This window comes from Meleagris gallopavo, chromosome 17 (assembly GCF_000146605.3).
Source record: "Meleagris gallopavo isolate NT-WF06-2002-E0010 breed Aviagen turkey brand Nicholas breeding stock chromosome 17, Turkey_5.1, whole genome shotgun sequence".
NCBI classification, from domain to species: Eukaryota; Metazoa; Chordata; class Aves; order Galliformes; family Phasianidae; genus Meleagris; species Meleagris gallopavo.
Genome location: NC_015027.2, coordinates 10,378,639 through 10,402,045, shown reverse-complemented (window position 1 = coordinate 10,402,045; position 23,407 = coordinate 10,378,639). Strand labels below are relative to the sequence as shown.

General features: G+C 54.6%; 2 protein-coding genes across 3 annotated transcripts in view; one reads left to right on the top strand and one right to left on the bottom strand.

Annotated features, from left to right (window-relative positions):
- POLE (DNA polymerase epsilon, catalytic subunit) overlaps nucleotides 1-19,461 on the top strand; it is a 19,787-nt gene extending 326 nt beyond the window's left edge. The window contains exons 2-49 of the mRNA XM_010720499.3: nucleotides 35-170; nucleotides 255-335; nucleotides 430-474; nucleotides 549-641; nucleotides 1,223-1,377; nucleotides 2,413-2,554; nucleotides 2,792-2,872; nucleotides 3,141-3,248; nucleotides 3,359-3,469; nucleotides 3,865-3,950; nucleotides 4,305-4,424; nucleotides 4,846-4,978; nucleotides 5,159-5,272; nucleotides 5,521-5,733; nucleotides 6,111-6,218; nucleotides 6,399-6,527; nucleotides 6,680-6,782; nucleotides 6,915-7,061; nucleotides 7,212-7,357; nucleotides 7,648-7,796; nucleotides 8,152-8,244; nucleotides 8,537-8,681; nucleotides 8,822-8,979; nucleotides 9,987-10,182; nucleotides 10,312-10,526; nucleotides 10,756-10,858; nucleotides 11,335-11,415; nucleotides 11,491-11,613; nucleotides 11,700-11,918; nucleotides 12,153-12,362; nucleotides 12,500-12,643; nucleotides 12,730-12,870; nucleotides 14,063-14,216; nucleotides 14,299-14,405; nucleotides 14,521-14,697; nucleotides 14,954-15,177; nucleotides 15,328-15,548; nucleotides 15,819-16,023; nucleotides 16,184-16,357; nucleotides 16,594-16,719; nucleotides 16,890-17,022; nucleotides 17,148-17,328; nucleotides 17,424-17,555; nucleotides 17,681-17,874; nucleotides 18,088-18,288; nucleotides 18,580-18,705; nucleotides 18,880-18,969; nucleotides 19,126-19,461. Of these exons, the coding sequence (XP_010718801.1) occupies nucleotides 35-170; nucleotides 255-335; nucleotides 430-474; nucleotides 549-641; nucleotides 1,223-1,377; nucleotides 2,413-2,554; nucleotides 2,792-2,872; nucleotides 3,141-3,248; nucleotides 3,359-3,469; nucleotides 3,865-3,950; nucleotides 4,305-4,424; nucleotides 4,846-4,978; nucleotides 5,159-5,272; nucleotides 5,521-5,733; nucleotides 6,111-6,218; nucleotides 6,399-6,527; nucleotides 6,680-6,782; nucleotides 6,915-7,061; nucleotides 7,212-7,357; nucleotides 7,648-7,796; nucleotides 8,152-8,244; nucleotides 8,537-8,681; nucleotides 8,822-8,979; nucleotides 9,987-10,182; nucleotides 10,312-10,526; nucleotides 10,756-10,858; nucleotides 11,335-11,415; nucleotides 11,491-11,613; nucleotides 11,700-11,918; nucleotides 12,153-12,362; nucleotides 12,500-12,643; nucleotides 12,730-12,870; nucleotides 14,063-14,216; nucleotides 14,299-14,405; nucleotides 14,521-14,697; nucleotides 14,954-15,177; nucleotides 15,328-15,548; nucleotides 15,819-16,023; nucleotides 16,184-16,357; nucleotides 16,594-16,719; nucleotides 16,890-17,022; nucleotides 17,148-17,328; nucleotides 17,424-17,555; nucleotides 17,681-17,874; nucleotides 18,088-18,288; nucleotides 18,580-18,705; nucleotides 18,880-18,969; nucleotides 19,126-19,239 (6,787 nt within the window). The 3' untranslated portion in view covers nucleotides 19,240-19,461. The remainder of the gene's footprint in view (nucleotides 1-34; nucleotides 171-254; nucleotides 336-429; nucleotides 475-548; nucleotides 642-1,222; nucleotides 1,378-2,412; nucleotides 2,555-2,791; nucleotides 2,873-3,140; nucleotides 3,249-3,358; nucleotides 3,470-3,864; nucleotides 3,951-4,304; nucleotides 4,425-4,845; nucleotides 4,979-5,158; nucleotides 5,273-5,520; nucleotides 5,734-6,110; nucleotides 6,219-6,398; nucleotides 6,528-6,679; nucleotides 6,783-6,914; nucleotides 7,062-7,211; nucleotides 7,358-7,647; nucleotides 7,797-8,151; nucleotides 8,245-8,536; nucleotides 8,682-8,821; nucleotides 8,980-9,986; nucleotides 10,183-10,311; nucleotides 10,527-10,755; nucleotides 10,859-11,334; nucleotides 11,416-11,490; nucleotides 11,614-11,699; nucleotides 11,919-12,152; nucleotides 12,363-12,499; nucleotides 12,644-12,729; nucleotides 12,871-14,062; nucleotides 14,217-14,298; nucleotides 14,406-14,520; nucleotides 14,698-14,953; nucleotides 15,178-15,327; nucleotides 15,549-15,818; nucleotides 16,024-16,183; nucleotides 16,358-16,593; nucleotides 16,720-16,889; nucleotides 17,023-17,147; nucleotides 17,329-17,423; nucleotides 17,556-17,680; nucleotides 17,875-18,087; nucleotides 18,289-18,579; nucleotides 18,706-18,879; nucleotides 18,970-19,125) is intronic.
- Nucleotides 19,462-20,158: 697 nt separating this feature from the next.
- Nucleotides 20,159-23,242, bottom strand: P2RX2 (purinergic receptor P2X 2). Of its 2 annotated transcripts, XM_019621151.2 has the most exons (10): nucleotides 22,543-23,235; nucleotides 22,303-22,438; nucleotides 22,145-22,216; nucleotides 21,783-21,849; nucleotides 21,619-21,706; nucleotides 21,415-21,495; nucleotides 21,098-21,236; nucleotides 20,691-20,821; nucleotides 20,463-20,619; nucleotides 20,159-20,390 (listed from the first exon to the last, which is right to left on the bottom strand). In XM_019621151.2, the coding sequence occupies exons 1-10, from the start codon at nucleotides 22,665-22,667 to the stop codon at nucleotides 20,298-20,300; spliced, it is 1,089 nt and encodes a 362-aa protein (XP_019476696.1). In that variant the 5' UTR covers nucleotides 22,668-23,235; the 3' UTR covers nucleotides 20,159-20,297. The 2 variants fall into 2 exon arrangements, with proteins under 2 accessions (XP_019476696.1, XP_010718748.1); XM_010720446.3 differs by lacking the exon at nucleotides 21,415-21,495 and having other exon boundaries at nucleotides 22,543-23,242.
- Between the last annotated feature and the right edge of the window lie 165 nt (nucleotides 23,243-23,407).

The following is a 23,407-nucleotide window of genomic DNA, read 5'->3' as shown; positions in this document are numbered from 1 at the left end:
GGGGGTGGGCGCTGGACGGTGCGTCTCTTCGCAGGGATGATGGCCCCGCGCTGTCCGCCCTCAAGCGCTTGGAGCGGTCGCAGCGCACGGACCGGCTGGACGCGCTGTTCGGCTTCGAGCGGCCCTCCGAGCCCTGCGAGCGGACGGGCTGGCTTATCAACATGCACCCGGTACGGAGCGGTGGCGGGGGGGGCTGGGATCTGCCAGCCGAGCTGTGCTTTCAGCCGGGCTGAAAACGTGGTGCCTGATTGCAGACCGAGGTGCTGGATGAGGACCGGCGGGCGGTGAGCGCTGTGGACTATTATTTCATCCAGGAGGACGGCAGCCGCTTCAAGGTGCTCCTTGCACTCTGCCGACCACCCCCTGTCCCCCCGACCAGTGAGGGTCAGGTGGCCATCACAGTGTACGTGTTTGTGTGCTCTCCCCCAGGTGGCCCTGCCATACAGACCCTACTTCTACGTGGCCACCCAGCAGGTGAGAGCCAGCCCTGCCCTCGCTGTGCTGCACGGGGCCGTGGGGGTGCAGGGCTGAGCTGTGCTCCTCGGCAGGGCTGCGAGCGGGAGGTGTCCTCCTTCCTGGCCAAGAAGTTCCAAGGGAAGATTGCGAAGCTGGAAACTGTCCCAAAAGAAGATTTGGATCTGGTTTGTATTCCTCTGCACTGCTGGATAGTGAATAAAAAGGGGCTGGGAAGAACAGGACAGAGTAATGCAGGTGGAAAGGACTTTCAGAGATGAGGAGCACTGCAGGGCTAAGAGTTAAGGCGCATTGTTGGGGATGTTGGGGACCAAATGCTTTGTAAACACTGATGGACTTGGTCATCACCCACCTCTGTGTGTCCTGAATGGAGCACTGTGCTCCACCTCAGCTTCTTACCCATGTTTGCACTCTGCATCTGAAGTATGTTACTTATTGTTCGGTGATAATGTTGGGTTATAGAATCATTAAGGTTGGGAAAGACCTCTAAGATCCCTGAGTCTAGGCCCAACCTATCCCACCATGCCCACTGCCCACATCCCTCAGTGCCCCATCTCCACGGTTCTGGATCACCTCCAGGGATGGTGAGCCCACCACTCCCTGGGCTGCTGTGCTATTTCATTCCTCTCCATAAGCACACAGTCTTTTCGTGACACGCTCAAGCTGTGTAGCATTGCAGTTGGCCTTCCGCAGCACCTCGTGTCACAGCCATCTCACCACCCTCCCTGATGGTCCCATTGCTTTGCAGCCCAACCACCTGGTGGGGCTGAAGCGGCACTACCTCAAGCTGTCCTTCAGCACGGTGGATGAGTTGGTGAAGGTGAGGAAGGAGATCTCCCCTGCTGTAAGGAAGAACAGGGAGCGTGACCATGCCAGTGATGTGTACACATCCATGCTGTCAAGGTGAGAGTTCTTCCCGTGGATCCTTGGTGTTAAGTTTCTTAGGGATTTTCCATTCTGAGAACTGAATCTGTGTGTGCCTCCTGTTGCTCCAGGACAGTTCATGCAGCTCAGTGCTGTGCCTCAAGAGGGCCCCAGAGCCCTTGGATGCTCTGTCTTGTGGTGGTTCCTGCCTGCAGCCTTCTTGAGTCCCTTGTTCCCTGGGGACAATTGCCCAATTTCTCCCAGGGCACTGAGAGCATCTTTAGTACAGGCTGTGACTAAAGGAAAAACAAAACAAAGCCTTTTCCTACCAGAATGGGCAACTCTTTACAAAACTGGAAACACACTTGATAACACCACAAGTTTCTAAAGTCTGCCAGCAAATCCAAATGAAAAAATCAACCTTCTCGTTGTTTTCCTGTCCCTGATGTCTGATTTCCATTGAAACATATGAGGAATAAATATCAAGGGAAATAGCATTCTCTGCTCACCTGAAAGGTGTATGTTTGCTGGTCAGAGTGATTCCTGCGCTGCTCCGTTATCTTTAGACCTGTTACCATACTTTGTAAATCCAAACCCATTTTGTTATACTGATATCTGTAGGATTTTGTCAGTACCTCTACACAGATATAGCACGTAAGTATAACAGAAAGTGAATGTCAGATGGGGAGTGAAAGGATGCTCTGCTCTCAGCCGTAGGACCATCCTTCCACAAAGGTGGTCATTGTATCAAAGGGAAACCTTTCTCATTCTGTTCTTTACCAACTTCTGTCGGCTCTTTGGATGTTGTTGCTGTCTTGTTGCTTTCACATACAGTCATGTGCAGTCAGTGCTGCTACGTGCAAGATGAGCACTGACCTTCTCACGTACAAGGCTGCCCAGGGAGGTAGTGAAGTCACCGACCCTGGAGGTGTTCAAGGAACATTTGGGTGTTGTGTTGAGGGACATGGTTTAGTGAGAACTACTGGTGATGGGTGGATGGTTGGACTGGATGATCTTGTGGGTCTTTTCCAACCTTGGTGATTCTATGATTCTGCCTTTATCTGCTCCCTGCAGTGCTCTGGCTGGAGGCAGCCTAACCACAGCGGAGGAAGGAGCCTCTAAAAAGGTCACCAACCAAATGGACAACATTGTGGACATGCGGGAGTATGACGTGCCCTACCACGTGCGGCTCTCCATCGACCTGAAGATCCACGTGGTAAGGGATGAGGAAATGCTGTGCTTTCCTACTGCTGTCCTTGGTCCTGTACTGCTGTACTGCTGGCCCCTCACCTCAGTCACTTGCGCAGAAAAGTCAAGTGGTTGATGTGCAGCCCCAGTTTGTGCCTTTCTCCTGAATTATGCTTCATCTGCGGAGCTCCGTTCCTAGTCTACAACCAGAAGCACTGCTGGGAGCAGCTTTGCAGTAAGGCTCTGCCCACCGTTCTGTTCCCAGGCTCACTGGTACAACGTGCGGTACCGCGGCAGCACCTTCCCCCCTGAGATCACCCGCAGGGATGACCTGGTGGAGCGGCCGGTAAGCACCTGCAAAGGGCAGCACTCTGTCTGTACATGGATGTTCTCCTAGAAGCTGACTTCCAGCAGTCGTTCCCAGCATGCAGCTGGTGTCACACTGTGGTGTTCATGGGGCAAGTTTTGGATTTGGGTAGTGCTGTTGAGTTGGGTAAATGGTTACTGAGAGGAGCTGGTTCACTCACTGCACCAACACTGGGTTTGGAAAGCGTGATGGGAATCACCTTCCATCCAGCTTTAGAATCTGTTTTAATGTGTTTGGCCTTACTCAGGATCCCGTTGTCCTTGCCTTTGACATCGAAACCACCAAACTCCCCTTGAAGTTTCCTGATGCGGAGACGGACCAGATCATGATGATCTCCTACATGATTGATGGGCAGGTAATGGGACGGCAGAGCTACCTTCATGCTGCAGCCTTGAAACTGGGGAGCAGGCTGTTGTTCCAGCTCCAGCCAGGAGATGTCAGTTCTGTCTCTTTGTCACTTCCCAGGGCTACCTGATCACAAACAGGGAGATCGTCTCTGAGGATATAGAAGACTTTGAGTTCACTCCCAAGCCAGAGTATGAGGGTCCCTTCTGTGTCTTTAATGAGCCAGATGAAGTAAGTAGGTTCTGCCTGGTGGATACAGCTGCTTTTTACACACTTGGCTATTTTGCTGGCCAAAGAGAACTTATTGCACAGCACTCTGCCCCACTGAGAGACTTATGGGGCCCTGCAGGCATTCAAGGCCAGGCTGGATGTGGCTCTGGGCAGCCTGGGCTGCTGGTTGGCGACCTGCACATAGCAGGGGGTTGGAACTGGATGAGCATTGTGGTCCTTTTCAACCCAAGCCATTGTATGGTTCTATGGTCCAGTAGGTTCTGTCAGCTTTTTGATAGGAATGTAAGAGAGGTTCTGGCTGGTGGGGAGAATAGGGGAAGGGTGGAGTAAACTACATTATATGTAATGTCTCTCTGGGTTGCTTCATAGTTTTTTGTTCTTCTGTTTCCCACTAGGCTCATTTAATCCAGAGGTGGTTTGAACACGTCCAGGAGACCAAGCCTACCATCATTGTCACATACAATGGAGACTTCTTTGACTGGTAAGATTAGAAATGAAAGCTAAACCAGTTCCTCCTGGGAGGGTGTGGCCTGAGCTATGGGTCAGGGTCGGGTACAGCCCTGATGTCCTTTCCTTTGTGTTGCTTCCAAAGGGGCTGGGTGGGACATGCTGTCATGTCACTGAATCCCCTGTTCAGTGCCTTTTGAAATATGAACTTCTGTAGAGCACTTTTCATTCACATTTTAACTATTCACATTAAAGCAGGAAGCTTTCACTGTGTCCAGATAGATTAAAAATTGTATGTCATTTGTAATAAAGTGTTTGTGGAACTGTTGGTGGAGATGAGGAGAAATGGCTGTTGAATTCTTCTGTCTCATGCTGCCTCTTCCCCCAGGCCCTTTGTAGAAGCAAGAGCTGCAGCTCATGGAATTAACATGTACCAGGAAATTGGATTTCAGAAGGACAGCCAGGGAGAGTACAAAGCATCACAGTGCATCCACATGGACTGCCTAAGGTACCACATACTGCCTCCCTGCTGCATAATTGTATTGTTATCTCTTGGGTTTATATAAAATATCAAAAATTGGACCCACCTGACCCACCAGCCTGCCTGGCATGGGGAGAACAGATTTGTGGCAATTTCACACGTTTTCACACGTTTGTGTGAAATTGCCCCCTGGATCAGTGTTTGGAGGGTGGTTGACTGACTTTGCTGTCCTGGTGGTGTCTCCTCTTGTAGTAAAATGTTTGCCTTTAAGTCACTGAGGTGTGAGAGTATGAGAGTGGTAATGGTGTAAATCTGAGCGATGGAGTAATGTCCTGGTCAGGATTTAAGTGCATAGGTAGAGATATAATCAAGATCCTATTTGCACACCTGAGCCCTTTCTGAAGGTGAGGGCTGGCTTCTATGCACACATTCTCATTGTCCTGTCCAGGTGGGTGAAGAGAGACAGTTACCTCCCAGTGGGAAGTCACAACCTGAAGGCAGCAGCTAAAGCAAAACTGGGCTACGACCCAGTGGAGCTGGACCCTGAGGAGATGTGCCGGATGGCTACAGAGGAGCCTCAGGTATTCCCAGGGTAGATGTGACACTGAGGGACGTGGCTCAGTGGGCACGATGGGAATGGGTTGATAGTTGGACTTGATGAATCTCATGGTCATTTCCAACCTTAATGATTCTATGTTTATCATTGAGCTGCTGTATCACATACGACTGGGATTAATTTGGTTCTCACTCTTCTCCAACAGACCCTGGCCACCTATTCAGTGTCCGATGCTGTTGCCACCTATTACATGTATATGAAATACGTGCACCCTTTCATTTTTGCCTTGTGCACCATCATCCCAATGGAGCCCGATGAGGTGAGTGCACCCTGAGAAGAACGAATTGCCTGTTGGGCAAAGAGCTGCATCTCCCACACCACCATGATGTGCTGACAATAAGGCTGACTCCTGCTGCCCTGATCCATTCCCATCATATCAACAGAGAAGGGGGAGAGCACTTGGAGTCTGCTCCTTTTTCTCCACCCCTGCCTTCCTATGAGCAGAGCCATCCTGGTCCCACGAGCCCCGTGCAGCACTTCTGAGAGCAGGTTTGCTTTCTCTTGCAGGTGTTACGAAAAGGTTCTGGGACGCTGTGCGAGGCGCTGCTGATGGTTCAAGCCTATCATGCCAACATCATCTTCCCCAACAAGCAGGAGCAGGAATTCAACAAGCTCACAGAGGATGGCCACGTGCTGGATTCAGAGACATACGTTGGAGGCCACGTGGAAGCACTGGAGTCAGGAGTGTTCCGTAGTGACATCCCCTGCCGCTTCAAAATGGTAAAGGGCCCTGCGACCATCCTGTGTGTGCAGATCATGGTGCTCTGGGGTGATCCTCCTTTGGTGTTAATGTTCCCCATCTGCTTTTGCTGGGGTTGGGCTCTAGGAGTGCTCTAGGAGACCATACGGACACCTGAAACTGCTTGGGGCTGAGCTGGGAAGGGATGGGGAGCTCTGTGGCCTCAGACTGGCTGTTTGTAGAATTGCTGCAGAGGCAGAGGAGCAGCCTTTGTTTCTTCCCTGCGCTGTGTGTTTTGCTCTGGTGCCTTTGCCTGCACCTTGATGTGCTGTTCTACACTTTGGTCTCCAAATTGGGGCCAACACTTAGCAGCGCCTGGGCTGGAAGCAGGCGCAGCACTGTCCCCATGCCCCTGCAGAACCCTGCTGCCTTTGACTACTTGGTGCAGAACGTGGAGAAGACACTCCGGCATGCTATTGAGGAGGAGGAAGGTTTGCCACTGGATCAAGTCACCAACTTCCAGGAGGTAATGTCATCCTCTGCCCTAGAGGTCCAGAACAAAGCTTTTGGTGCTGCTCTCCCTTGTATTCCTCCTTTGGTCCTTTCAGTTCTTAGTGCCTCTATGCAAAAGTAAAGAACCAAGTTCAACATGTATTTGGCACATTAATTCCTTCCTGAGTTTCATTTCTGCATCATCCCTCCACAGGTCTGTGATGAAATCAAAGTCAAACTGAATTCCCTGAAGGATGTTCCTAACCGAATTGAGTGTCCCCTTATCTACCATTTGGATGTGGGGGCCATGTACCCCAACATCATTCTGACCAACAGATTGCAGGTGGGTGACATCAGGACAGACTCTGTTTTGTCATCTCTCTGATTTGATCCCCTTGAACAGCATGGTGTGAACCTTTTGCTCAGGGCAGGGGCATCAAATAAGGGTGGGGTTGAAACCAAGCATCCTCTGACATCTGTGTCTCTCTTCCTTAGCCCTCAGCAATGGTGGATGAGGCCACATGTGCTGCCTGTGACTTCAACAAGCCAGGGGCCAACTGCCAGCGCCGGATGACGTGGCAGTGGAGAGGAGAATTCAGTGAGTACAATGGACACCTTGCTGTCCCACTCAGTGAGGCCGAGTACAGTAGGGACCTTGCTGTCCCACTGCATGTTGCTGAGACTGATTCCTGCTTCTCCTCTGGAAAACTCCCCGTTGCCCTCCTTGCAGTGCCTGCGAGCCGCAGTGAGTACCACCGCATCCAGCAGCAGTTGGAGTCGGAGAAGTTCCCTCCACTCTACCCTGATGGAGCACCCCGTGCTTTCCACGAGCTCTCTCGAGAGGAGCAAGCCAAGTATGAGAAGAAGCGGCTGGCAGGTAAGAGTTAATGTCATGAGCTGAGGCACAGAGTGATGCTGTTCAGCCAGAACCTCGTGCAGCTCTGTCCACCCCTTCTGTGTGTCCACCTCCTCCCTCCACAGCGGGCATGGACTGCTGAGAAACAACCTGTGTTATTCCCTTGACCAGATTACTGCCGCAAAGCCTACAAGAAGATCCATGTCACCAAGGTGGAGGAGAGGGTCACCACCATCTGCCAACGAGAGAACTCCTTCTATGTGGACACGGTGCGAGCTTTCAGGGACCGCCGCTACGAGTTCAAGGGGCTGCACAAGGTATTGGGCTGAGTCCTGCTTTCGTTGTCCACCTGAGGATGGGGAGTTCTCACCAACTGCTGAAAGCCTGAGCCCTGAAGGATGGGTTTGTTCAGCCTTTGTATTCAGTAGAGATATGATAGAATGGTTTGAGTTGGCAGGGACCTTTAAAGGCCATCTGGTGCAAATCCTGTGCAATGAACAGGGGCACCTACAGCTGATCAGGTGCTCAGGGCCCAGCCCAACCTGACCTTGGGTGTCTCCGAGGACGGGGCACCCACCACTTCTCCAACTCTGCCTGTCACTCCCAGGTGTGGAAGAAGAAGCTGTCTGCAGCCATGGAGACAGGAGATGCCTCTGAAGTGAAACGCTGCAAGAACATGGAGATCCTGTATGACTCCCTGCAGTTGGCACACAAGTGCATTCTCAATTCTTTCTATGGCTATGTCATGCGGAAAGGGTGAGTCTGAGCTGGCTGAGTCCTCCAGAGACCACCCAGGGTTGTTTTGGGGAGACAGCCACTTCCTTCACCTGCTTCCATAGCACAAGGATGAGTGATCCCTGAAACACATCCCTCTTGCTTCTATTAATGACTTCTGATCTTTGAGTCCTATAGTGTTGAGCAACGAGGGGCAGCAGTCTTCTCTATTTGTGTTTTCTTTGAGAAACCACTTAGAAGGAAAGGAGAGCAGTCTACCAAGGCACAGTGCTGCTTTGTTCCTTGCTCTTCTCCCTCTGGGTGCCTTCCTGCCCTTTCCCATAGCTGGCTGTAGGGTAGCACTGCATCCCCTTCAGCTGGACTCCTCTGTTCCCAGAGCTCGATGGTACTCCATGGAAATGGCCGGGATTGTCTGCTTCACAGGAGCCAATATCATCACGCAGGCCAGGGAACTGATTGAGCAGATTGGGTGAGTGTGTGCTGAGTTGGGAAGGAAAGGTTCTTCTGCACACCCTGAGAGTGGGGTTTGAGTCTGTGGAGCAGAGAACCAGTGGGGGAACATCAGGTGCCGAAAGATCAGTGTTTTGTGTTGAAGATTCAGATTGCTGGCATTGGTGGTTTGTCTGCTACCTTACAAGGGCTCACTTTAAAGAAGGGACAGGAGAGTGGAGCAGTAGGCTGCATCCTCTATGCAGGCAGCAGCAGAGCTGTTATTCAGTATCATCTGCTGATTTCCTGAGTGATCTTCCTTCTTTCCTTAGGAGGCCTCTGGAACTGGATACGGATGGGATTTGGTGCGTCCTCCCCAACAGCTTCCCAGAAAACTTTGTCATCAAGTCAACCAATGCCAAGAAGCCAAAGGTGACAATCTCCTACCCAGGTGCTATGCTGAACATCCTGGTGAAGGTGAGTCTCACACCCATTCCAGCCAGCTTTGGAGTCTGGGGAAATGAGTGGAGGACTGACCAGGAGAGAAAGTGTGGTATCTCCTGGTAGAACCAGCCCAGCTGTTGAGTCAGGCTGTTCTTTTGGGGTTGTGTCTGCAGGAAGGCTTTACAAATGATCAGTACCAGGAGCTGCAGGACCCAGCTTCTCTCACCTATGTCACACGCTCAGAGAACAGCATCTTCTTTGAAGTGGATGGGCCATACCTGGCCATGATCCTTCCAGCTTCCAAGGAGGAGGGAAAGAAACTGAAGAAAAGGTAGGACTCAAAGCTTGAAATACTGTTACGTCCCCAGGTAGCTTTTGACTTTCCTTCTGAGGTCTTTTTGTATTGCTTATGTTCTACCTCATCTCTTTCAAATTCACCAATATTGGTCTTTCTGTCCCTCAGGAGTTCCAGTAATTTATTTCTGTGAAGTTTCCCCTTTCTTCTCTTTTTGGAGAAAAGGAATGGGTGCTGCTATTACATATTATTACATTATAGGAAAGCAGTTGTCATCAAATATTACTGATTTTTCCACAGCAACCTAAGTGGGAACACCAGCGGTGTGTAGCTAAGGAGGTGCCTGTGGACCTGGGTCTGAACTCAGAAAAGCCGTTTCCATTCTCCAGGACCCTCTGTCCTTAAAATGCTCAGCCTGTCTGTGCTCTCTGCCCATCAGACACGTTCTAACATCTGCCATCCCTTGTCGATGCCTTTCCATGCCATGGCAATGCCGTACAAATGAAACTGATGCCAAGCACTGAATGGATGCTGTACATAGGACTCTTCCCTCAGGGCCTCCTTATTCCCTGTGGTTTCAGGGTGTTGGCAAAGGCATTTATTCCTTGGTCATGCTCAAATGGAAATAATGTACAGGCTACTGGTAGGCACCATCACCAGTGGAGGAAGTATGCAGCCATACTAGTGAGTTGGGCTCATCTCTCTTCCTTTAGCTGAGCTTCTGTTAAGGTTTATCTTGAGACATACATACAAATAATGGGTAGGGAAAAGCAAAAAAATGGAAGAGGGTAGCATATTCTTAGAACCACATCATTAGCTACACCCAGTTTCCCCTGAATCGTTTTGCTAAGCTTACAAACCTTCCTTCTTTTCTCTAAAGCTCTTCCTGATACCTCCCTCCGTATCTCCACCACCTTGCTCTGTCTCACCTCCTGGTCTTTACTGGTGTGCAGTTCAGAACACTCCCTCAGTTGGTACTGATGGGCTGGGGCACAAACTGTTTTGCTTTCTCAGACCAAGCTGACACAGTCTGTGTGCCCCAGGTACGCAGTGTTCAATGAGGATGGGTCCCTGGCTGAGCTGAAGGGCTTTGAGGTGAAGCGCCGGGGCGAGCTGCAGCTGGTGAAGATATTCCAGTCTTCTGTATTCGAGGCCTTCCTGAAAGGCACCACCCTGGAGGAGGTCTATGCTTCTGTGGCCAAGGTGGCTGACTACTGGCTGGATGTGCTGTACAGCAAGGTACGCATTGCTTTGCATGTTCCATGCATCCCTAAAGTGGTATAAAAGAAAATATAAGAGCTGGTTGGATGCCGTGATGTTTAATCACCAAACTCTTGCTATATATTTTTGTTCCCCCTCTGCCTTCAGGCTGCCAACATGCCCGATTCGGAGCTGTTTGAGCTCATCTCAGAGAACCGTTCCATGTCTCGCAAACTGGAGGACTATGGGGAGCAGAAATCCACCTCCATCAGCACTGCCAAGCGCCTGGCAGAGTTCCTGGGGGACCAGATGGTGAAGGATGCAGGGCTGAGCTGCCGCTTCATCATCTCCAAGAAACCCGAGGGCTCTCCTGTCACTGAGAGGTACCCATGTCTGGAAGGGCCGAGGCTTGTGACAGCACGTAGGCAGGGCAAGGTGGCAGCAAGGGGTGAATGGATGCTGTGTGACTGAGGTTTGCAAGGTGTAATGCTGTACAGCTGTTGCATGGTGGGAGGGGAAAACCCTGAGGGTCTCTGCAGTATGGGAAAGGGGATGCTCTGCAGCCAGGACCTTGCTCTGGGTGGGCACTAAGTGCTTACTTGCCTTCTCCAGGGCCATCCCCCTTGCCATCTTCCAAGCAGAGCCCAGCGTACGGAAACACTACCTCCGGAAATGGCTGAAGAGCCCCTCGCTGCAGGACTTCAACATTCGGGCGGTGAGTTGAGCACGGCCTGTGGCTCTGCTGGGGCAGCTCATCCCTCTGGCGCCGTGTGGGCAGCAGCTGTGAGGGATCCCCAGGAAAATTCAGATTTGAAGGATTGACTATCCAGAAGATAAGGAATTTATCAGGTGGTCACAGCCAGAGGATTGTGATCAGCAGCTCTACGTCCAGGTGGATGCTGCTGAGGAATGGTGTCCCTCAGGGGATCATCTTGGAAATAATACTCTTCAAAATCTTTATTGATGACACAATTATGGGATTGAATGCACCCATCCCTGGAGGTGCCCAAGGCCAGTCTGGATGGGGCCCTGGGCAACCACACGGCAGGGGTTGGGGTTGTGTGGGCTGTAAGGTCCTTTCCAACCCAAGCCATTGTATGAAATGCTGGATCCCACATCTACTGGCAAAACCTAAACTTGTATCCTTCTGTTCTGCTTCCTTCACTCCCCACTCCTCTGCCCTGTTCACAGATTCTGGACTGGGACTACTACATTGAGAGACTGGGAAGCACCATCCAGAAAATCATCACTATTCCTGCAGCGCTGCAGCAGGTACAGGAGTGGGAAGCAATTCCGTACTGGTAGGAGAGCATTAAACAGGGACTGTAATCTGGGGCTGTTCTTCAGGTAAAGAACCCGGTGCCACGGGTCCGGCACCCAGACTGGCTGCACAAGAAACTCCTGGAGAAGAATGATGTGTACAAACAGAAAAAGATCAACGAGCTCTTCACTTCTGAAGGCAAGAGGCAGGTAAGGAGGGCAAGGGAAAGGTGCTGGGTGTGCTAAGCAGGGACTGGTCCTGCAGCACGCCTTCCTATTGCCCTTTCTCCCCCCAGGTCCTCGCCAACCAGCCCCAGGAGGGCACATCCAGCTCACAGGTTGGTGACATAGAGGATTTTGGGGCTGCCAAGAGACTTCAGCCATCCGTTCCCATTGCGAACAAACGGAAGCGAGTCCCTACTGCAGAGGAAAGCCAAGAGATGTCCCAGAGCTTGGAGCTGTCCCAGTCCTGGCGGGAGATCCTGGGTCCTCCTCCCTCCATGGGCACCACCAAGGTGGGCAGAGGAAACTGGGGAACAGACTTGTGGCCGTGTGCCAAGCTCTGAGCCCACTCTGCTCCCACGGGTTGTGGCTACAAAGAGAAATGCAAGTGAGAGAGAGGCCAAACGGGGGCAAGCGGGGACACGGGCCGGACAGGAAGGCCTGCTGGCGCAGCACTCGGGGTCGCACGGATGGGAAGCAACCGCTGGTTCTTGGGGCCGCCCCTCACACGCTGTCGATCCACGCAGGAGGAGCTCGTGGCCTGGCTGCGTTTCCACCAGAAGAAATGGGAGCTGCAGGCCCGGCAGCGACGCGAGCGGCAGAAGAGGCGGCGCCTGGAGGACGGAGGGTCGGCGGCGGGCGGCGGGGTGGTCCGTGATGCCCTCTCCAGGGGGCTGGGCAGCTACCTGCGCCGCACCGCGCGCAGCATCCTGGACCTGCCCTGGCAGATCGTGCAGGTATTGCTGCCAATCTCAGCCCGTGTGACTGCTAATTGGCCACGTCGGATCCCCGATGTGCTCCATGGGCTGTGTGTAAGAGCTGATTGCGTGTTGGGTCTCCCCACTCACGCCGTCTCGAAACCTGGGTCCTGCAGATCGCTGAGACCAGCCAGCCTGGCCTGTTCAAGCTGTGGGCAGTGATTGGGAGCGACCTGCACTGCATCAAGCTGAGCATCCCTAGGGTGTTCTACGTCAACCAGCGCGTCGCAAAGCCCGAGGAGGGAGCGGTCTACAGGAAGGTGAGGACCTGTTCCAGCCCCAACGCTTCTAGGACAGGGAAACCATGCCCTTCAGCTCGTGCTATGAGTGCCCCTTCTATTGGCAGGTGAACAGGATCCTGCCCCGATCGAACCTGGTGTACAACCTGTACGAGTACTCAGTCCCTGAGGACATGTACCAGGAGCACATCAACGAGATCAACGCTGACCTCTCTGCTCCAGACATCGAGGGAGTGTATGAGACTCAGGTAACCCCTCCGGTGCTCATATTCCCTCTATGTTTTTAAGGAGTGCTGAGTGGTAGCTTGCTGCTCTTACTGTGAGTACCAATGGCAGAGGACACCTGGAAGTTAAAAATGCAGGGGCACAGTTACAGGGTCAAAGACCCACCACAGTGGAGTACTCTGGAATGTAACCACTTGTGCATGGGCAGAGGTGAAGAATAGCAGTATGTGGTTTAAGGTTTGTCAAGGAAAGGGGTTGGGTTTATTTGGAATTGGAAAACCTGGAGACCTTTAAGCAGAAAGATCATCCTCTAAACCAAAGCAGAATGAGACTGCTTATATTTAAACTAGGAAAGATGAATAAAAAGACAATTTAGAATAAAGATGAGGAAAACCCCCATGTAGTTCTCTAATCCTCTAAAATGAGTTTATAAAATCATGGTGTGCCAGAAAGAAAATGTGACATAGCTTGAAATTTTGGGGAAGAGCAAATAACCTAAATGAGGTTCAGCTATACACATGTAAAGCATCAAACCAACATGAAATGTTCTGTGCTATTAGCAATGGCAGCCTGAAAATGAAGAGGAGAAACTGGGATGCTTGCTTCTAATTGAGAACATTTACTCAGCATCTGAAAACCCAGTGATGGGAATATAATTTAAAAGGCACCGTAGCCTCGGGATCTGACCTATATAGAAGAGGAAGAGTAGGTTGCACCATTTTCAGAGTGGTGCTGTATGTTGAAAGAAATGTGAAGGCAAACAAATTTGCAACTAAAACACAATATAGAATTACTACAGATTGAAAATCTTTGCCTAAGCAGGAAAGCTTGGTCTGCTCAGGGGTGTTATTAACTACAAAATCTTCCAGCAGCAAACCTCAGTCCTCTCCACTGTTGTGGTGTTTAATCAGTAGAACTAGATAAAACCAAGAAGCTAGCTAAGAGGCAGTTAAAAATAATAATTGAAATAAAACAAGGTGCTCAGAGACATTAAAAAGATGCTGATATTGGGATAAAGACAAAATGATTAAGGAATGGCGGGTCGTGTGGGGTCTAGATAGGAACGAACATGAATTAGGAACACGGTCTGCAGTGGTACCAAAGCCAGGCCTGAGGCACCACAGGCCCCCATGTTTTTGAGCTGGGTTGCTCTCAGTCTGGATGTTGAGGGGAGTTAGGCTGAGAGCTGCTGTCCAACCACATCTCTTGGTACAGGTGCCACTGCTGCTGAGGGCCCTGATCCAGCTGGGCTGTGTCTGCATGGTCAGCAGGCAGCTCGCCAGGCACCTGACGGGCCGTGAGGCTGACACCTTCGACATCGAGCACCTGGAGATGCGCTCGCTGGCGCAGTTCCCCTACCTGGAGCCGGGTGAGGCAGCAGGCAGAGCTACTGGTGGTGTGCCTGGCACCTGGCACCCAGCACACACCACTCACGTGCACTTCATCCGTAGGGAGCATCCGCCACATCTACCTCTACCACAGCTCCCAGGGCAGCAGGGCCCTCTTTGGCCTCTTCGTCCCCGCGCAACGCAAGGCTGCTGTCTTTGTGCTGGACACGGTAGGAGCCTGGAGGCTTCCTTTATGCACACAGCGGCGGGTTTTCATCAGAGATAGCCTGTCCTGGGCTCCCAGCATGCAGCCTTCACCCTCACTGTGTCACACTCTGGTTCCAGGTGCGCAGCAACCAGATGCCAAACCTCACCACCATGTTCTCAGCGGAGCGCAGCGCGCTGCTGGAAAGGGTGGGTGAGGAGCTGCTGCCTCCAGACAAGCACACCTTCGAAGTGCGCGCCGAGACCGACCCCAAAGCCATCTGCAGAGCCATCCAGCGGCTGCTGCTGGGGTACAAGGTGAGAGCTGGAGGCACCCCGTGGGTGTGTTGTGGGGGGAAGGTGCTGTGGGAGGCACTGCTGCATAGACGTGGGTGTTGCTGTGGGGTTTTGCCATGCTTGGGGCAGCTTGCTGCGGAGCTGGATGCTTCGAGAGGTGCTGTGCGCAGTGCCGAAGGTGCAGTCCCTACAGTGGGATGAAGAACGTGGCCCTGTTGGCCTCCAGTGGAACACTGGTGCTGGCTGGAGAGGTGCAGGACATGTCTTCTGCTCACAGGATGAGCGCCGGGGTCCCACGTTGATTGCCGTGCAGTCCAACTGGGAGCTGAAGCGGCTGGCGAGCGGCATTCCCATCCTTGAGGAGTTCCCCCTGGTCCCCATCCGGGTGACAGATGACATCAGCTACTCAGTGCTAGACTGGCAGCGCCACGCAGCCCGACGAATGATCCGCCATTACCTCAACCTGGACACGTGCCTGTCCCAGGCCTTTGAGATGAGCAGGTACCTGGGGCTGCCCACATTGCCCTGGGGCTGCCCATGCTCCTCACTGTGAAGAAACTGCAGCCAAGCCAAGGGCAGGTGCTGCATTCCTTGTTGGGACAGGCATGGCTGTGCTCACTCCTGATGACTGTACTTCTCCCTTTCCTCCAGATATTACCACATTCCCATCGGGAACCTCCCTGATGACATCTCCACCTTTGGCTCTGACCTGTTCTTCTCACGGCACCTCCGTCGTCACAACCATTTGCTGTGGCTCTCACCCACGGCCCGCCCGGACCTGGGGGGGAAGGAGGCTGATGACAACCGCCTCGTCATGGAGTTTGATGAGAGAGCCTCGGTGGAGATAAACAACCCTGGCTGCTATTCCACGGGTGAGGAGAGCAGAGCCAGGTGTGCTGCTCTGTGTGCGCTGCACAGGGCTGGATGCAGTAGTTCTGAGCTGGCAGCTTTGGCAGTGATTTGGGCAAGGTGTGTGTGGTGGGCGTGATCTAGGGATGGGAGGTCCTGTGTGCAATGGGAAAATGTATACGGGTATCCAAGTATAGATCCGTTCCTAATTTATGGATGTCAATAGCAGCACTAGGAAGAGTTTGGGATGGGGATGCCCTGCCTGCCTGCTGAGAGGTTGTGCTTCTTCACAGTGTGTCTGGAGCTGGACATCCAGAGCCTGGCTGTGAACACAGTGCTGCAGTCCCATCATGTAAATGATATGGAAGGAGGTTCCAGCATGAGCATCAGCTTTGACGTAATTCAGCAGGCATCCTTGGAAGATATGGTGACAGGGAACCAAGCTGCCAACATCCCAGCCAGCTATGACGAAACCGCCCTCTGCTCCAACACATTCAGGTAGGGCTGGAGGAGCTGGAGGCTTACAGAGGCACTTATTTACCCTGTGGCCAAGGGCCTGAGAGTCATCCTGCATATCTCTGAAAGCGTGTCCCTTTCTGGAAGGAGGAAGGGATTGTTTGTAGCCAGTGGGGTGATGTTTCTCTGTGCTCCCTGGCAGGATTCTGAAGAGCATGGTGGTGAGCTGGGTGAAGGAGATCACGCAGTACCACAACATCTATGCAGACAACCAGGTCATTCACTTTTACCGCTGGCTTCGCTCTCCTTCCTCTCTGCTCTACGACCCGGCGCTGCACCGCACGTTGCACAACATGATGAAGAAGCTTTTCCTGCAGTAAGTGAGAACAGGAGCTTGTCAGGCCCTGAGAAAGAGGGGACAGGCATAGCATGACATTTGTGACCGGGATGCTGTTGGCACCCCCAACCAGTTCCTTCTGTTGCATTTTCCTAAGGCACAGGGCTGCAGATGGGCAATGAGTCAGAGCCACTGTGCCGTTTGCTGCTAACGGGGAGCTGGATGGCAGCAGTTCTTCCTGCATGCTGAATGCAGCTCCTGTGCTCTGCCTGCAGGTTGGTGGCTGAGTTCAGGCGCCTCGGCTCTTCGGTGGTGTACGCCAACTTCAACCGGATCATTCTGTGCACCAAGAAGCGGCGAATCGAGGATGCCATCAGCTACATGGAGTACATTATTAACAGGTGAGCAGCACCCGGCTTCCCAGAACTCTTGTAGGATTCAGTCCAGAAGGGACCTTTAGGAGAATGTGGGTGGTTGCCCTGTCATTGCCAACACCACTCCATCCCAAGGAGAAGGCTTTTAATTAGGGCAGATGCTGATGTCATGGGTGACTGCAGTCTCTTCCCTCCAGCATCCACTCAAAGGAGATCTTCCACTCTCTGACTATTTCCTTCTCCCGCTGCTGGGAGTTCCTGCTCTGGATGGATCCAGCCAATTATGGAGGTATCAAGGGAAAAGTGCATTCTCGCATCCACTGCGGGGAGGTAAGGGAGAGGAAGCACTCAGTCCCCAAGGAGCTGAGCTGAGGCTGGAATTGAGCTGACTGGGGAGGCATCATCTGGCTCCGAGGAGCTCTTTAACATCACTGCCTCATTGTGTGCTGTTCCAGAAGGATACCAGCAATAAGCAAGCACTAGAGGAGGGAGACAGTGAGGAAGAGGAGGAGGTAGGGGAAGAAGATGAGGAAGATGAATCCAACGTGGAGGAGCTGCTGGAGAACAGTTGGAACATCGTGCAGTTCTTGCCACAGGCTGCCTCCTGCCAGAACTACTTCCTGATGATTGTGTCGGGTGAGTAGGGCTTGGCAGTTGATCCCAAGAGCCCTGCAACGAGGCAGCTGCTGCTGCTGCCCCAACACGGGCTGTCCCCATTGGTGTCCCTGCAGCCTACATCGTGGCCGTGTACCACAGCATGAAGGAGGAGCTGCGACGCAATGCCCCCGGCAGCACTCCTGTTAAGAGAAGAGGCACCAGCCAGGTGACCCAGGAGGCACAGGGCGAGACAGGAGCCATGCCTGGTGGGTGCCCAGCGTGGGCTTTTGGGGCTGGCACTGCTGCAGCCCAGGGGAAGGCAGGGAGCCTCCCGCCTGGCTGGCCACACCTGCACTGCATGCACTTACAGCTCTCCTCTTGGTCTCCCTAGGCATGATCACCTTCTCACAGGATTACGTGGCCAATGAACTCACTCAGAGCTTCTTCACCATCACGCAGAAGATCCAGAAGAAGATGTCTGGTTCCCGACACACCACTGAGCCATCAGACTTGTTCCCAGTGCTGCCTGGCTCCTACTTGCCGCTCAACAACCCTGCTCTGGAGTTCATCAAATATGTTTGCCAGGTCAGCTGGGTGGGCTGGGCTGCTTCTCTGAGGGTTTGTGCTCAGGGCTCAAACTCTGTAGTCCATTGGCTCTGATCTGCCACAGCTTTCCTTCAGGAGTGCCCTGCAGATCTGCAGCCAATTTGTTTTGGCCTGCCCTGCTCTCATCCATGTGAGGTGTGAGTTGTCCTCAGGAGGACTCTGCTGGTGGGCTCACTGGGCTCTCTTTTGCAGGTGCTGTCCCTGGATGCCAATGTCACCAACCAGGTGAACAAGCTGCGCAGGGACCTGCTGCGCCTCATCGAGGTGGGAGAGTTCTCAGATGAAGCCCAGTTTCGGGACCCTTGCCGCTCCTACGTGCTCCCTGAAGTCATCTGCAGAAACTGCAACTTCTGCAGGGACTTGGACCTGTGCAAGGACCCAGCCCTCTCCCAGGTACAGCCATGGACACGGAGGCTTTGCTCTATGCCTGTCAATCCCTCTTCCTCCCTCATGCCCTTTGCTTGGCTCTGTGCAGCTCAGCCTCTCCGAAAGCCCATTTCTATGCACACCCTTTTCCAGCTCTCTGTGAGAAGTCCCAGTGCTGTGTGCTCCATTCTCTCCAGGAGCAGAGTTCACCCTGATTGCACCTCCCTGGCACTGGGGACTTGCCAGGCAGCTTTGTTTGGCAGCTTTCCTCTTAGGAAGAGTCTGTTCTGTGCTCACTGCCCTCCCCTTTGCCTCCAGGACGGATCGGTGCTGCCTAGCTGGGTGTGTTCCAACTGCCAGGCACAGTACGACTCTGACTCCATAGAAATGGCCTTGGTGGAAGCCCTGCAGAAGAAGCTGATGGCCTTCATGCTGCAGGACCTGGTGAGCACCGGACTGCCCTAGGGGGGCAGATTGACCTTGCAAACAGCATGGAGGCGTTGGTCCCACACATCTCATCAGCCCCTGGCAGCACTTCCCTGCCTTTGTGCCACTCGTGTGCCCAGCAGAGGGCTGGGTGTCTCATCCCACCCCACCTAAAGCTCCTTTGCCTCTTAGGTGTGCAAGAAGTGCCACGGTGTGAAGGACACACACATGCCTGTGTACTGCAGCTGTGCTGGAGACTTTGCCCTCACCATCTCCTCCCAGGTACTCCTGCAGCATGCTGGCCCCTCCCCCATGTTGGTGGCTTCATGCGTGGTGACCATCCTAGTGGGTTAGGGCTGGGATGCCCTCCTGCTGCCCTCCTGCCTTTCCTCTAACCACTGTCCACCGTATGAGCTTCTCTTCTCCTTCCTCCCTCAGACCTTCATGGAGCACATCACCATCTTCCAGAACATTGCCCGGCACTATGGCATGGCCCATCTGCTGGAAACCATCGAATGGCTGCTGCACACCAACCCCCAGCTCCAGCAATGAGGCTGCACCTGCATCCTGCATCTGGGGTTGGTTAGGAACTGCTGGGTGCTGCACCAACGGGTGAGGAGCTGTGCTTCCTGCAACCAGCCCAGCACGGGGCAAGGGTGTGTGGGAGCCGTGCTCCATAGGAATCATGTGCCCAGGGTGCTGGAGGTGTGACCCAGTGTGCCGGCCAGGTGTGTTTTTAATGTAGAATATGTATAAATAAATGTTTTGTTTAAAGCACGCCTGGTTCTTGCAGAGGGGCAGCGGGGCAGGGCCCGGCTGTGCAGGAAGGAGCAGGGAGCTGCCTCTGTTTGCTCCCAGGCTGCAAGCAGAGAGGCTGTGCCCCTCATTTCCAAATGAACTGAGCTGGAGGGGCAGCAGAGCCAGCCCCTAATGCGATTGCTGCTTTGTGCAATTGAGTTAGTGTCTGGCTCAGCCCATACTGCTGGTAACTGTGTCCCAGGGGGCTGCAGCCGGGGCTGGGCAGTGCTTCCCTGGGGCTCAGCCTGAGCACAGAGTGGTGCAGTCACTGCTGTCCTACATCACAGCCCTGGAGCAGCAGCGTGGGGTCCTCCACCCCAGCGGTGCACCCTACCCTGCTCTGGGGTGTTCCCCACAGCCCCTGAGGCTCTGTGCTGCAGCCCTCCCCTCAGCCCCCACCCTGCTTCTCCCCTGAGCCATTGTGGGAGGCTGTGCTGTAACGTGAGAGCAGGAAAACAGTGGATTATGCTCAGAAATAATACCCCACTTGGTTACTGCCAGGCGCCAGCTGCACAGTGCTGTTGGGCTGGGGCCAGCAGCACTGTGGCTTTGCAGGCAGCCTCTGGGCAGGGTTTGTGCCTTGGTGGCAGCCCCAGAGCCCCTCAGCTCCCCTGGCTCTTTTCCCCCAGGCACAACAAGCACTGGTTCTTGCATCCTTCCATCGACACAGGCGTGCTGAGCAGTGATGGTTTATTGGCAGCAGTAGTGGGTGGCTGTAAGGTGCATTCTGCCCATCCATGGGCACAGCTCTGTGTGGGAAATGTCAATTTGGGGATGGAGGGGGGATGGTCTGGGGCTGCAGAGGAGCATCCTCAGCCCACCAGTACCTGCTCAAATTTCCTGCTGCTGTACCGCCGCTCCTTGTCCATGCAGCACAGCAGCACCCAGTCGCAGAGGAAGGAGCCCTGCAAGGCAGAAGAGCACAGTGAGGTCAGTGCAGGGCAATGGGCTGAGCCCCCACACCCCAGGACACTCACCAGTCCCACCGAGGTGAGCGCAGTGGCCAACGTGATGACCGTGGGGATCAGGCTGAACTTCCCTGCCTGGCCTTGCACAATCACATCCACACGGATCCCATAGGCCTTGGTCAGCACCCGTGTGCAGGTCCCGTTCCAGCTGTAGTACTTGGCAAACCTGGAAGGCATGCGGGCACAGGGATGAGGCTGGAGGAAGACACGGGGACACTGAGGGGATGGGGCTGTCACCTGTAGTTGTAGCCTGGCGATGCCAAAGTCCCTTTGGGGTCGAGGCGACGGAAGGAGTAGCGTGGGTTGCACTTGGTGTCAGGCAGATCCAGGTTGCAGTCCCAGCTGATGATGACACCGATCACCCCACCCTGCAGTAGGGCAGCAGAGCTTGTGCAGCATTAGCACACTGCAGGCACAGCATCCCCAGGTGCCCATCATCCCCTGGGCACTGCATCCCCTGGGCACTGCATCCCCTGGGCACTGCATCCCCTGGGCACTCATCCCCTGAGCACTGCATCCCCTGGGCACTCATCCCCTGGGCACTGCATCCCCAGGACATGGCATCCCTAGGGCAAGGAGCTCCCCAGAAGAGCCACAAGGGAGGGACCCACAATGCTGAGGTGAGGCTGCCCACTGCACCGCACCTTCTCAGCCAACACTGCAAAGTCCTCGCCTGCCTGCTCAGCCAGGAAGCCCAGCCTGAAGATGGGGCAGTACAGCGCGGAGGTGGCATTGAAGGTGCAGCTCTTCAGGTAGTGGCTCTCGGCAGCCTGAATGTTGGCCCTGGGGAGAGAGCAAGGCAGGGAGCTGTGCATCAGGGGATGGGGTAGGGCTGGTGCCGGAGCATCTGCAGAGGGCCCTGCAGGGATGTGCTGTGCCACACAGCATCTCTGCTGCTGCTGTTGACATAAGGGCCACTGCCTGGCTCCCAACCATCAGCCCTGGAACCTGCAGTGCTCACTTGGAGAAGCCGAAGCGGGGGAATCGGATGTGGTTCTTGATGAGGATGGTGAACTGCGCTGCCATCTCTGCTAGGGACTCGCTGGGAGCAGAGGAGTGAGCACAGAGCACTGCAGCTCTCACTCAGCCTCACAACAGGGACACTGCTGCCCCTTATCAGGCATCCCCAGGTGGGGGATGTTGCACAACAGCACGCTGCCTGTACCTGCTGCTGCCTCCGTGGAGAGGGCACCAGGCCAGCACCTCACAGCTCCTCCCACTGCCCCCAGGCACACAGCGTCCTGTCCTCACGCCTGCAAGGTAGGGGACAGGCACTCAGTATTGGGTCCTGCCCGAGGAGGGGCAATGGGCTGTGCCTCCTGGACTCACCGTGGTGGGATGCATCCATGGCCCCAGAGACACAGTCCTGCTCTGAGCGGCATGCAGCACTGGGACCCTGCGGGGGGGGGGGATTGGGATGGGATGGGGTGGAATCAAGAAGGAGATGGATGGGGATGGGGTTGGGATGGGGTTGGGGATGGGGTGGGAATAGAGAAGGAGATGGATGGGGATGGGAATGGCAATGGGGATGGGAATGGCAATGGGGATGGTTGGGTGGGTACACATCATTCACCATGAGTTCCTCCCATGGGGAACAGCTGCGTTCACTGGTGCCCCCACCTCCCCCCTTAGTTGCCAAGCACCGTTTGGTTCCCACACACACCACCCTGCCCTGTGCCCACCATGCTCACCTCATGGCACGTCCCCACAGCCTGGGCAGCGCTCACCTCCACCCGTGTGAGGATGCTGAAGCTGCTCCCACCCTACAGAACAGCCCAGGGGAAGGACAGCGGTCACAGCACAGCCAGGAGGAGCCGAGCATCTCCGGAGCAGCAGAGTGAGAGCTCACCTCGGGGGGGGCCACGTACTCCCCAACATCCCAGACCTTGCTCGGTGACTGCGTCACACCCTTGACTTTGGTGATGACGGAGCTCTCCGGGCCCGTTTCTCGCTCCTGGTAGCCCTTCTGCACGATGAACACATACCTGCGGGGATCGGGACAGGGACAAAGACAGAGACAGGTATCAGAGCTGCCAGCACAGCGAAGCGCAGGGTCAGATCAGATCGGTTCCTACCCCATCCCACTCACCCGATGAAGTAGAGCAGCACCAGGAGCTGCAGTGCCCGATACGCGGTGCCGAGAAGCCCGTCCCTCACCACCACCACCTGCGGGCTGGAATAGCTGCTCACCGCCCTCCGGCAGCCCGGCCCCATCGCCGCTGCGCTCCGCCCGGCACGGCTCGGCCCGGCCCGACCCGGCAGCGCTCCCTGCGGGCTGCGGGATGGCTGCGGAGGGAGGTTCGGCTGCACGTGGCCCAGACCCGCCGGCGCGGAGCTGAGCCGGGAAAGGCAGCAGAGCGTGTTGCAGCCCGTGGTTGTACCCGAGGGTTAATGATTCACGGCACGGTGAGAGCGCCCGAAAGCACATCGGTGTAACAGACATCGGTGATGGTTGTGCAACAGTCGGACGCAACACGCCCGGCGTTAAGCAAGCCTGGAGAACCGGGGTTTGTTTCCTGGTGAGCTGCTCACCTCCCGGAGCGGTGAGGGCACAGCGCAGCGTTGGTCCTTTCCCAGCAGGAGGAGGGGATGTGCTCAGGGCACCCGTGCTGCGTTTCCCGAAATCCGAAGGAATTCACAGAGGTGCAATAAATGAGCACGTCCCGGGAACAGCGAGGTTTGACCGGAGATGCAGAAAGTGATGGGAATTTCCACCCGCACTCCCTCCTGCAGGAACACGAGTGGGTTCAGGTGCCTTTACCAGCGCTCTGCTCGTGCCTCGGGGCTCCGTTGCCCCTCCGGCAGCAAAACAAGGGCGGGGCCACGGGCCGTACCACCAGCACAGGACACGGCCGCTCAGCCGTCCCCACACGGCCCCCGGCACGGTGCCACCCCCCGGCCCGGGCAGCCCATCGGGATGCGTCGGGCGCAGAGAAGCGTTCGGCCCCGTGCCG

What these genes read in the sequence shown, in the direction of transcription:
- P2RX2 (XM_019621151.2), bottom strand. Translation starts at nt 22,667, where the DNA reads ATGGGGCCGGGCTGCCGGAGGGCGGTGAGCAGCTATTCCAGCCCGCAG. An exon ending in CATGGATGCATCCCACCACG is followed by an intron (nt 21,707 to 21,782) that starts GTGAGTCCAGGA and finishes CCTACCTTGCAG; the next exon opens with GCGTGAGGACAGGACGCTGT. An exon ending in TCGCCAGGCTACAACTACAG is followed by an intron (nt 20,620 to 20,690) that starts GTGACAGCCCCA and finishes CATGCCTTCCAG; the next exon opens with GTTTGCCAAGTACTACAGCT.